General features: G+C 58.3%; 1 protein-coding gene across 3 annotated transcripts; it reads left to right on the top strand.

Annotated features, from left to right (window-relative positions):
- Positions 1-2830: 2830 nt before the first annotated feature.
- LOC125918129 (sodium channel subunit beta-1) lies at positions 2831-11628 on the top strand. Of its 3 annotated transcripts, XM_049624176.1 has the most exons (6): positions 2831-3205; positions 4735-4901; positions 5686-5926; positions 10323-10464; positions 10802-10873; positions 10961-11628. In XM_049624176.1, the coding sequence occupies exons 1-5, from the start codon at positions 3166-3168 to the stop codon at positions 10866-10868; spliced, it is 657 nt and encodes a 218-aa protein (XP_049480133.1). In that variant the 5' UTR covers positions 2831-3165; the 3' UTR covers positions 10869-10873; positions 10961-11628. The 3 variants fall into 3 exon arrangements, with proteins under 3 accessions (XP_049480133.1, XP_049480131.1, XP_049480132.1); XM_049624174.1 differs by lacking the exon at positions 2831-3205 and having other exon boundaries at positions 3348-4901; positions 10961-11627; XM_049624175.1 differs by lacking the exon at positions 2831-3205 and having other exon boundaries at positions 3348-4901; positions 10802-10878; positions 10961-11627.
- Positions 11629-12091: the final 463 nt, after the last annotated feature.

Here is a 12091-nt window from a genome sequence, read left to right as displayed (position 1 = left end):
CCTCCCATTGCACTAGAAGGGCGGGGGGCGGGGGTTGGTCCATTTTCTGGGGCCTAAGTCACCGACACGATCTGGGATTCTCTAGCATCTTCCACAAGCCTTGTGTCATCAGAGTCCAGTGCCAGGCTGTGAGGACAGAGTCAGGCGCCTGGAGGCCCGAGTTCAAGTTCTACTCCTAATTTTTAGCAGTCATGTAACACGGAGCGGGGTCAAGCCCTCTGAGCTTTGGTCTCCCCTTTTGTGCAACGGGCATAAGAGTGGCACCTGTCTCCCAGCGTTCTTGGAAGTGACTAGTTCTCCAACTTGAGCTGCACCAGAATCTCCTGGAGGCTTATTGAAAGAGTGCCAGAGCCCACGCGCAGAGTTTCTGAGCCCGCAGATCTGGGGTGAGCGGAGGGTCTGCACTGCCAGCAAGTTCCCAGGGATGCTCATGGTGCTTGTTCAGGGACTTTGCTTTGCGAGCCACGACTACTACAACAGTCGAGTTCATAAACGTGGCCGCTTACAACAGGGCCTGGCTCAGGAAGTTTCCAATAATGTTACTCATCGTGGAAGAATTGGGGGGAGAAAAAAGTAAGTCCTGTAGGAAGCACCAAGTGTGCACCAGGCTCCATGCCAGGGTCTGGTGTTCCTTTAAGTCTCCCGGCGACTCCATATGAGACACAGACGGATAGTTACATGACTGAGGCCACTCTGCAGAAGACGAGGGCTGCAGGCCCAGTCCATGGTGTCTCCACATTTAGATGCAAGGTCCTACCCCTGCGGGACCCCACAACAGCCTGTCCAGGTTGAGGCCATCTGGACCTCTAACCTACCAATGAAGAAATGGGCTTAGAGGCAAAGTCTCTGGTCCAGGTAGAACCCAGGTCTGTCTCACACAGCCCTGTTCTGGTTCCATAGTGAGGGGTAAGGAGAGACCTTTGACATGTCACACACAGCCTGTAAGAAAGTTCTTGAGGGAGAGGACTGGAGGAAGGGTTGGATGGAGGCAGGAGGGGCCGTAAGTGGCAAAGGGCAGAGCCAGGCTCTCCTCTAACTATGTGATCGTGACAGGTTACCCACCCACTGTGGGCCTCAGTTTACCATACCTGTTAATTAGGAATAATGGTAATACCCATCATGTGGGGAGAATTTCAGTTCCTATTAGTAAAGTGCTTAGAATAGCAGCAAGCCCATAGTAGGTGCTCAGTGGACACCGGCTTAAAGGGCTGTGAGTAGATGCCCCTGCCCAGTGCCTAAGGCCTGTCCTCACTGCCTCTCTGCCTGTCACGGGCTGCCAGAGGGAGGGCTCGGAACGGCAAGAGAGTTATTTTCTGCAGAGGAATCTCACAGCCCAGGAGGTGTTGGCACAGAGGCCCAGACCACAAAGGTGCCCAGTGTCCCTGGCTTCCTGTTCCTCTGCCCTGAGCCTGCCCCATATCCTTGTTCCTCTTCCTCTGCAGAACTGGGTCAGGGGGATTCTGGAACTTCACCCCACCCAAAACCAGAGGCCAGGACCTGAGCAGCCAGCCAAAAGTCTCACTCCCACCCTGGTCCTGACAGCCCAGAGCTCCCACCCCCAACCTCTCCATTTGGCAGAACCTACTAAAAGGACAAGCCACCCACCATTGCTGGGGCAGGATTCCAGATCCTTCCACTTGAGGCTAGCTACATGACCCTAGGCAAGGGTGTGAGCCACTCTCAGCCTCCGTTTCTTCCGTAAAATGGGGATAATAGTAGAACTTACTGCCAATGTTGGGAGGTAGAAATGGGTCCAGCATACGCGAAGGGCTAGAGCTTTGGCATATATTTCTTCATTTGATGAATATTTATTGAGCACCTATAATGTGCCAGGCACAGTTCTGGTGCTGGAAATACAGTGGTGCCCAGGACAGTGTCCTCACCTGGGGGGGGATCTTGTATCCCAGGGTTGAAGGGGGTGAAAGGAAGATGTAAATAAAGGAAGAGAAAAATGTCAGGTAGTGACAACTGCGGTCAAGTAAGGGACAGGGGAGGCAGTTTCCTGGGAATGGACAGAAGACCTGAGGAAGGTGACGTTGGAGCCAGGAGCTGCTGGAGAAGAGGGAGTGAGCCTTTTGGTTACCAGGGGGAAGAGCAGAGGCAGAGCAGACAGAGGGAAGAGCAAAGAGGGCAAAGGCCCTGAGGCAGGAATAAGTTTGTTGTGTTGGGAACAGCAGCAGGGGCCTGGGCAGGGGACTGAGCCGCGGGAGGCGCGGGTGGGTGAATGACATCAGAGACCAAGGTAACCCCTGTAACACTGTACCCCCAAACCCCCAGAGAAGCCTCTGTGGTGTAGATCCGGCATGGCCCTCCCTCCCTCCCTCCTGCTTGGGTGGAGTCTGAAGTATTCTCGTGGCCCTAGCATGACACCCCCCACCTCACACCCACTTGGGTTCCTGCACAGTGACCCCTCAGGTCCAGATGCCAGGGATCTGAGAGGGAGGTCACTTGGAGGTCCCAGCCAAGTCCCCCTCCGTCCCAGGAGGATGACCTCCATAAATTGAAGTCGGAAGCCTTGCCCCTCAAACGCCCTCTAAGCCCTCCTGGGACTCTGGGGGTGACCTTTTCCAGACTCCGAAGCCGGGGGTCCCCAGCGTCGGGAAGGGTAGGGGACACCCGGGCCATCCGCCCATGCCCAGAAGCCGCGGTCCCTGCGCCACCGGGAGAGGCCGGTGCGGCGGGCGCCTCCCGGGCCGCTGCGGCAAAGGCTGGGCGGCCGCGCCCTCCCCCCGCGGTGATTCATCCCGCCCCCTCCCGCTCCCTCCTCCCTCCCCAGGCCGCCGCCGCCGCCGCCGCCGCCGCTGCAGTGCGCAGGAGACCGCGGCCCGCGCCTCAGCGCGCCCGAGCCGGAGCCGGGCCGGGGTCGGTGCACCTGGCGAATGCGCCCGGCCGCGCGCGCCAGCGCAGGAGCCCGAGGAGCGGCCGCCGCCCGCGAGGCGGGGATGCCCGGACGCCGGGCCCCGGGGCTGGGCCCCCGGCGGTAACCGGAGCGGGGGGGCCGCGCCCCCCCTCCGCCCCCCCCCCCCCCCTTGCCGGTCCCAGAGCCGCAGCTGCTGCGCCCGCGCGCTCCCGGGGACATTCTAACCGCCGCCCGGGCCCGCTGCCTCTTGCCCCGCTATTAATACCGGCGGCCCGGGAGGGGGGCGCAGCGCGCGCAGCGCAGCCATGGGGACACTGCTGGCCTTGGTGGTCGGCGCGGCGCTGGGTGAGTGCGCGGTGGCTGGGGCGGGGGGGGGGGGGGGGGGGGGGGGGGGGCCAGCCGGGGGGGGGGACCCGGGGGGGGGGCTGCCCGGGGGGCCCGGGGGGCGGGGGGGGGACCCCCACCGCGGGGGGGGGGGGGGGGGGAAGGCGGCGCCCGGAGACTGGGACGGGGGAGACCGAGACACAGGGAGAGATGGGGACGGAAGGAAAGGCGCGAGAGACACAGCCACTCGGAGTACTCGGGCTTGCTCCGCGGAGACTGGGGATCGGGAGTAAGGGGGGAGACGGAGCCCGAGAGGGATGTAGAGGGTGCCAGAGAGAGGCCGAGAAGCGAGTTAGAAATCGGAGCGCTGGAGAGAGAAACTTGAGAGAGGCAGGGCCAGACGGAGACACAGGTAGACACAGGAAGAGACGGGGTGTAAAAGAGGCAGGGAAAGGTGGAGAGACCGACCGGAAGAGGCTGTCTGAGTCTGGAAAGAGGACGCAAAGCCGTGGGCCCTCCAGAGAGACTCCCTAAGAGATATGAAGTAGGGGAGACAGACACAGAGGTGCGTAAGGAGTTGGAGAGAGACGGAAGAGGAGGAGGACAAGAAGTTCCCAGGATTCCTAGACGAAGACACTCAGGGGGAAAACAAACGAACAAACAACAGAACACCCAGAGCTAGAGCTGGAGAGGCATAGCATTCGCTGATGAGTGTTGGGCCTTGGGAAGGGGGTGGCAGGGAAGAATGTGGAGGAGGCACCCAAAGGGACTGGAATCCAGTGCGGACGCAAAGTCCCTGAGGCTGCAAAGAGCTCAGTGAGTTTTGAGAAGCTGACAGGAGGTGGGACAGGAGTCGGGAGGTGAGGAGCCTTGGGGGCAGAGGGGCCAGGAGACGGAAGTTGGGTAGGGAGTGGATGACACCAGAACTTGGGGACCTGGGGAACAGGGCTGGAGCGCAGGTCGGCCCTGCTTCCAGTGCCCACCTAGCCCCCCGAGGCCTTGCCTTCTCCTGGCTCCCTGTCTGGGGCTGACTGGCTTTGCAGAGCAGGAATGGTAGAAAAGACTCTGCCACCTTGAACTTCTAACCCATCTGGAATTCTAGTCCCACCGCCTAAATGCTGCAGCACCCTGAGCAAGTGGATTTCTTAAGAAGGGCTACTTGGGTGGCTACTTGGGTTAGAGAGCAAAGACTCGAAGTTCCCGACCACAGTGACAGCCCTATTTTGCTAAGGGGTGGGGGGTGGGGGGAGCTTCCTGTGTGGCAGGCCCCCTGCTGGGGCCTTACCTAACTCACTGGAATCTGCCCAGCAACGCCCAGAAGCAGAGATGATGGTTTCCCTCCCCTCACAGAGGGAAACTGAGGCCACAGATCCTGAGAGACTCGCCAAGGGGACACGGCAAGTGGCAGGGCCAGGCTTAGTGTCTGGGTCTGTCCATTCATAATGTTATTGAGGGGAAACAGATGGTCTCCGAGAGCCAACAACCAGTGAGCCTGGCACTGCCTAGGGCGATGGGTGGCCCTGCGCGACCTGAGCCTGCTGTCCCCGCAGTGTCCTCAGCCTGGGGGGGCTGTGTGGAGGTGGACTCAGAGACGGAGGCCGTGTACGGGATGACCTTCAAAATCCTGTGCATCTCCTGCAAGCGCCGCAGCGAGACCACCGCCGAGACCTTCACCGAGTGGACCTTCCGCCAGAAGGGCACGGAGGAGTTTGTCAAGGTGTGCGGGCGCACGGCTGCGGGAGGGTGGGCATTTGTGTGGGGGTTGGTGGCGGGCAGGGGCCAGGGGCCAGGAGGGGGTGGCTTGTCTGTTTTCAATAACGTGCCACTATCGGTGGCCTGGATTCGAACTCCGGCTCCCCCAGTGACCAGCTGGTGACCTTGGGCAAGGCGCTGAGCTTCTCTGAGCCTCAGTTCCCTCCTCTGGAAAGATGGGAGGGTGATGGTCTCTAGCTCCGAGGTTTGTGTGAGGGTCCGCGTGGCTGTTGCTCCTGGGACACGGGTGGCACAGAGTGAGTGTCGTTGGAACTATTTAGTGCCAGCAAGAATGTCTCAGGCAGTCACTATGGAAGAAAAGCAGAACTCTTTTGGCCTCCTTTGTGTTACACGTATTTTGAATTACAAACGACGGGGCGCCTGCTGGAGAGCTGGGGTCTGCAGCAGCTGAGATGGGACCCCTCTGTCCCTGCCTGAGGAGTGTGCCTGGTGGCCGGGAAGAACTTTAGAGAATGAAGGCCAGGAAGGCGGAAGGGGGGGTGGGGGATACTCCGGAGGACGCCTGAGGAATACGTGTGTGAGTGTGCGTGTGTGTGCGTGTCAGCTCCAGGGCCACACTCGGCGTTGGGGGCGGGCCGGGGCCTGATCCTAGCCTCCCCTGCGCCCTCCCTGCCTGAGGTCACGGTGCCCGCGTGTGTGTCCACTGACTGTCTGAGTGTCAGGGCAAGGGACAGAATAGTCTGGGTAGGGGGCCGGGCGCAGGCAGTGACCGGCCCTGCCGCCCCCAGATCCTGCGCTATGAGAACGAGGTGCTGCAGCTGGAGGAGGACGAGCGTTTCGAGGGCCGCGTGGTGTGGAACGGCAGCCGGGGCACCAAGGACCTGCAGGACCTGTCCATCTTCATCACCAACGTCACCTACAACCACTCGGGCGACTACGAGTGCCACGTCTACCGGCTGCTCTTCTTTGAGAACTACGAGCACAACACCAGCGTCGTCAAAAAGATCCACCTTGAGGTGGTGGACAAAGGTGAGTCAGACCCTGCCTCCCCCCCTCACCCCTGTTGCCCACTGGCAGCCAGATGGCGGGACAGATGGCAGGTAGGGGACAGGCTGGCTCCACGCCTGGGCCAGGCAAACGCCCACGGCGGTGGGGGGAGCCGCACCTCCTTCCCCAGCCCCAGCTCTGGCTTCCATTTCCTTTCAACCCCAGGCAAGGGCCACGGCAGGCCCCTCCTCTGGACGTTCCGGGTGCCAAACTCTGCCACCTGTGCTGTGCCTTCCCCTCTCTGAGGAAGGGTTGTCCTGTAGGATGCAGGTCGATAATGGTATCCACCTCCCAGGGCGTTGTCTGAACTGTTCTATGGGGAGGTGTGCTGGGTGTCAGCTGCCCCCGTGCCTGGCCCGCAGCGGGGCCTCAGCAGTGGGGATGACAGTGGAGGTTCTGGCTGTCGGAGAGCCTCAGCCCCTCCTCCCTTTGTGACTGTGAGGGAAGAGATAAGAGTGTGTCCCTTGGAGCAGAGCTCCTTAAATTCTGCTGTGTACGTGGACCTGCTGGGAGTCTTGCTAATGTGCAGACTCCGACCCAGCAGGCCTGGGGTGGGGGCTCAGGCCACATGTCTAACGAGCTCTCAGCAAAGCCGACGCTGCAGGTCTGGGGCCACACTGAACAGCAAGGATGCAAGGTGTTTTTGAACATTTCATCATTTTGGCTCCAGCTGCCTTGGATCCCTTCTCTGAACCATCTTCTGATGGGTGTAAACTGGAATTTTCCAGGGCACAGTGGCCCATTGGCTTAGAGTCAGGAAGATATCCCAGAACTTGAGCCACCCGAGAGCCATGGCAAGTACGTCCCGTGGGGCCCACGGCGCACGCACATTGTCACGGGGACCGTGCATCGTCCTTCCTTTCCCCCAGGGGGGTGCCAGCCTCAGAGCCTACGTGCAGTCCCTCATTGAACCCTCCCACCCACCCTCCTGGCTAGGGGCTCTTACTACTCCCCCCACTTTACAGATGGGAAACCCCGGGCTCAGGGAGGTCGAGATCACAGAGCTGGGACCCGGATTTGAACCCAACTAAGCATGTGTGACTGCCGTTTCTGTTCTTGGCATGATTCATTACACTCTGCTGTCAGCCAGAGCCTGTGGGTTTCTTTTGATAATTAGCATTTTTACGCTTGTTATCAAAGCGATCCCGCAGGATTCAACACAGGAGACGTGTCGGAGCTACTCGCTGGTGTAGGTCACGATGCTGGGTGGGTGGCCACCCACGGATGTAGAAGATGGAGCCCCGCCCGAGGGAGTGGCTGTAGCAAGAACGCCCCCAAACACTGTAGCTGAACAAAATCTGTGTCAGTCTTGTCTCCTGAATCAGCGCCGAGGCCAGGGGTCAGGAGGGCAGGGAGGCTCCATGATACCGTTCAGGCAGCCGGGTTTCTTCCATCCTGTGGCTTGGCCCTTGCTCGGGATGCTGTCCTCACCTGCGAGGGAGGGCGGGGGGTCAGGCGCGCCCACGTCCCAGCAGAGCCTCTTTTAAACATTATGTACCATATTCTCCTCCCCACCAGAGCCGGTGTTCTTAACAATTACCATAGGCAGAGCTATGCTGTTTTCCCAGAGTCTGTGGTTTCTTCATTATCCAACAGGCTCTAGTGTTTTTTATCCACCGTATTAAAGTATTTCGTATTACTATATACTATACTCTTTAACATTACCAAACATACAACAATGTTTTCATCATAATCCATCATACAAGAGTATTTTTAACATTACCCACCATGCTGTAGTACTTTAAATTAATCATATTGTAGTATTTTAAAATTTTACTCGTTATGCTATAATAGAGTCAGCATTACCCAGCATACTGTATAGTATTTTTAACACTACTCATCCCACCACAGTATGTCTTTCATTACCCATTATATTGCATTGTTAGTATTGCTGGCCATACCATATTTTTTCTTTTTTTTCTTTTTTAATTTAAAAAATTTTTTTAAAGTTTATTGAGAGAGAGAGAGAGAGAGAGAGAGAGAGAGAGACAGAGAGCACGTAAGGGAGGGGCAAAGAGAGAGGGAGAGAGAGAATCCCAAGCAGGCTCCACACCATCAGTGCAGAGCCCAATGCAGGGCTCGAACTCACAAACCTCGAGATCATAACCTGAGCTAAAATCAGGAGTCGGAGGCTCAACCGACTGGGCCACCCAGGCACCTACCATATTCTTTTTTTGTTATAATCCACAATCGTACTGCATTCTCAACATGACCCATCCGCCAATACTGCCTCCTGGTAATAGCCCCAAGGAGGGTTTTCCAAGGGGTCATTTCCAGAGGAGGGCCCGTGGGTGCTGGTGGTGGGACCTTTGCCGAGCTGGCAGAGCTGCAGGAGACCAGAGAAGCACCCGGGAGTCCCCCCACCAGGAGTGGAGCCAGCAAACAGGGACCAGAGGGCTAATTCTATTTTGGACATACCCAGCACGGGTGGAGAATGTCTTGAGGTAGAGCAGCGTCTGAGGCGAGGTAGAAACCCGGCATGCACAGATGCGGGCGGGGGCCTCAGATCTGGGGGCTTCTACTGGGGGCAGCCAGGTGAAGCTTTTGGAAGACTTGGGGGGTTTTGAAGAAATCGGAGTTCTCCCCAGGCAAGGTGCCTATTACCCTCTGCCCCAGTTCCTCATCTGTGAAGTGGGGGAACCACAGTCCTACCTCCTGGGATGTCTATACGGCTTGATGGGAACTGCACTTGATATACAGCAGCCTTTACCAAGTCTTTCTTCGGCTGTAGTAGTTCCCAGGGCAGATAAGAGCCCAGACCCTGCAGCTGCTAACGCTTGGGGTTGAATCCTGGCTCCGAGTCCAACCCTGGCTGTGCCTCCTTGCCTAGCACCGTCCACTTTCTGAGCCTCAGTGTCCTTGTCTGGAAAATGGGTTACAGAGCCGTGCCTGTCACTGTCCTAATCTGATTGGGAGGGCAGGAGACACCAGATTACCTAAATCCGTTTGGGCACTGAGTTCCAGGAGCAGGGATGAGAACCCGATGGTGTAAGCTTTATCCAACATATATCCAACTCAGTGTGCTTCCTGAGGTCAGCTGACATGGGAAGCCAGAACTCTCTCTATCCTTAGGGTGTTTCAAAGACTCAGAGAGATGCCCAGATAAGGAACTTAGCACAGAGCCTGGCTGAAAGTGTGCATTCACCATATGAGATACACTCGTATCTTTTGAATGAATGAATGAATGAACGAAAGGACCAACGAACGAATGATGGGTGGAACCCTTTCCCCAGCTCCTTCCGGCAGAGAGGCAGGGGAGAAGCATCCAGCCCGCACCCTCCCTCACTCTGGCCCAGAAAGCATCGGTGCCATCTGCACCGGTTGGAGCAGCAGAAAGTGCCCACGGACAGGGGAGGAAAGACCATGTGAGGACAGGGGGGAAATGAGGTCCCGGCCATCAGGAAGGAAAGGCCCGGGGATACGGACTGGACACCCGTGAAATCCGGCCGATGACGCCACAGTGGCCTCCACCTCTAGTTCCCTGGCTGAACGCATCCCCCTCATAGTTTAAATTTAGGCTCAATGAAAGGAAGCTGGCAATGGCAAGAGGCAGTGCCGTGGAAAGGATAGAAGGTTTCCGGAAAATGTCAGTGAATAGCCAACATTTAGGCAGTGCTGACTGGGAGCACATCCAAGCGTGTGCTTGGATTTTAAGCGTGTGCTTAATACAGATATTAACTTGTTTTCTCTTCCCAGCCACCCTGAGGGAAGGCATGAGTCTCATCATCTCCGTTTCACAGAGGGGGAATTGAGGCCCAGAGAGGCGGAGTCATTTACCTAAGGTCACACAGCTAATAAGAGGCAGAGGCAGGATCTGAACCCTGGCAGTCTGCCCCCAGAGCCCCCACTCTTAACAGTAGTAATAGTATTAATAATAGTAAGCATTTATTGAATGCTATCTATAGGTTAAGCACTGTTCTAAGGATTTTTGAAGCGGACTTATTTTTACAGCACTCCCAAGAAGGAGCTATTGTCATTATCAGCTTCTCACAGATGGAGAAACTCACACCCAGAGAGGATGAGTCACTTGCCCAAGGTTACACAGCTGGCAAGTGGCAGAGCCGGGACTTGAACCTGAGCCTTCTGGTTGCAAAGCCACGGCTCTTGGGCACCTACGGTCACCTGAATGACACAGGTGCCCCCTCAAGCCACACAGGGAGGCAGGGTGAGGGGGACCTCAAGGCCCACCTGAGGCTGGTTATTAAGAATCACGGTAACGATGACGACTCTAGGGAGGCTGCATGGTCCTATTTGCAGACCAGGCCCAGAGAGGCCAAGCCACTTGCTCAGGCTCACACAGCAGGCTTGGGGCGCCTCAGGCTGTCATGCCTCCTGAGCCTAGCCTTGACTGCCACCTAACCCTGCCTGGCACTTGCAGCCAACAGAGACATGGCATCCATCGTGTCGGAGATCATGATGTATGTGCTCATCGTGGTGTTGACCATATGGCTCGTGGCAGAGATGGTTTATTGCTACAAGAAGATCGCCGCGGCCACGGAGGCTGCTGCACAAGAGAATGCGTGAGTGGGGTCGGTAGGGAGGGGGGTCAGGCGACCCAGACCAGGGCTTCCCCGAGAGGGATGTTTGTTGTCAGAGATGGATAGGGTCAGGTCCCAGCCCCTTCCCCTCCCAGGACCCGGGAGTCTGGACCCCCAGACTCCTCCTCCCTCAGACTCAGGACTCCGGGCCCCAGCCTGGACTTCTTGTGGATCCTGGGAGCCCAGCCTGCAGTCTCCTCCTCTCTCTAGCCCCAGAGCCCTGTACACCTGGGGCGGAGACCCCAACCCACCTCAGTTTCCTGGGGGTGGGCCAGACTGATGATGGGGGTCGCTGTACATCTGGCCTTTGCCCCCACAGCTCGGAATACCTGGCCATCACCTCAGAAAGCAAAGAGAACTGTACGGGCGTCCAGGTGGCCGAATAACCCTGGTAAGGTAGGTGGGTGGGCAGGGACCGCAGCGCCCGGGAGGGTGTCGCCCACTAGGTCCCTGATACCTGTCTCTCCCTCACCTTTAGGCCCTGGGCTCCACCTCAAGGAAGAGCCAGCCCTAAATGGGGAACATCTGGGCACAGCCTGCCCCCAGTGGGGGCTGGCCATTCCCGGGCCTCCACGAGCCTCAGAGTCCTGCCAACGGAGCCGCCAGGGTGGGAGGGGGCAGGGGGCTTGGCTCACACCCCCAATCCAGCCTACTTCCTCCTGCTCCATTGCCCACCCACGCCATGCATGATGGGTAAAGCAATACTGCCGCTGCCCCCACCCCTGCTTCTGCTGCCTGTTTGGGAGGGGGGGCGGTGAGGTGGGGGCAGCGGCTCCGCACCCCTCCTTCTTGCTGATTTGCACACACTGGCCGCTTCAGATGCACACTACTGGGGCCCAGCCCCTCCCTGCCCCAGCCCCCACTCGGTGGGGGGTCGTGATGGGCTGGCACGGTTTGGGGCAGGGGGTTCTGGGGCCCACCCCGACCCCCAGCAACATTTCCCCTCCTTCCTCTGGCTGGACCTGGGGTCCCCTCTCCCTGTGATGCACTCTTGCCCCGGCCCAACCCTGCCCTCTCTCACCAGCCTTGGATCGCGGCCACTTAGAAAGGGGCCCGTTCAGCCTCGTCTCTCTTCACACAAGTAGTTTTGTTCATGAAATAAAGATTCTTGGACTTGATTCATAGTCTTTCTCGTGAGCCCCATCACCCTCTACACCCCTCAAATCCCAAAGCCTCAGTTTTCCTGGGGAGCCGCCCTCCCGGGCAGGCAGTGGGACCTCTCTGCGCATGTTCAGGGGTAAGGATGAGGAAGAAGCCGGTGGGTGGGTCTCGCCCTCCCCGGGGACAGCCACTTAGTACTTGACTAGTTGGGGTTGGGGGGTCACTAGCTCAGTGGGGACCGTGAGTGGTATGGGAGGGTGGGGGAGGGCAGAGGGGAGCCCTGGGTAGGGCAGGGGGCAGCAGGGCAGGGAAGGTGCTCTGGAGAGAAGAGAGGGAATGCAGCCGTCTCTTCCCAGCAGTGTGGGTCTCTGCTGTGATGGGAGCTGGGGAGAGGGAGAGGGAGATGAGGGGCTGGGCAGCAGCGGGGCCCCGCCAGCACGACCCCCTGTGAGAGGCTGTGGCTCTGAGTGGAGCCAGTGTGTGGGGTGAGCAGCTGTGGTCTGTGTTT

This window comes from Panthera uncia, unplaced genomic scaffold (genome assembly GCF_023721935.1).
Source record: "Panthera uncia isolate 11264 unplaced genomic scaffold, Puncia_PCG_1.0 HiC_scaffold_465, whole genome shotgun sequence".
NCBI classification, from domain to species: Eukaryota; Metazoa; Chordata; class Mammalia; order Carnivora; family Felidae; genus Panthera; species Panthera uncia.
Note: the sequence above shows the minus strand (reverse complement) of the source record. Positions and strands in the feature narration are given on the sequence as shown.

Excerpts from the sequence above, each read along its gene's own strand:
- LOC125918129 (XM_049624174.1), top strand. The coding sequence starts at position 4,647 with ATGGTCTCCGAGAGCCAACAACCAGTGAGCCTGGCACTGCCTAGGGCG. Across the intron at positions 4,902-5,685 it reads GCACGGAGGAGTTTGTCAAG|ATCCTGCGCTATGAGAACGA; the intron begins GTGTGCGGGCGC and ends TGCCGCCCCCAG. Across the intron at positions 5,927-10,322 it reads CCTTGAGGTGGTGGACAAAG|CCAACAGAGACATGGCATCC; the intron begins GTGAGTCAGACC and ends TGGCACTTGCAG.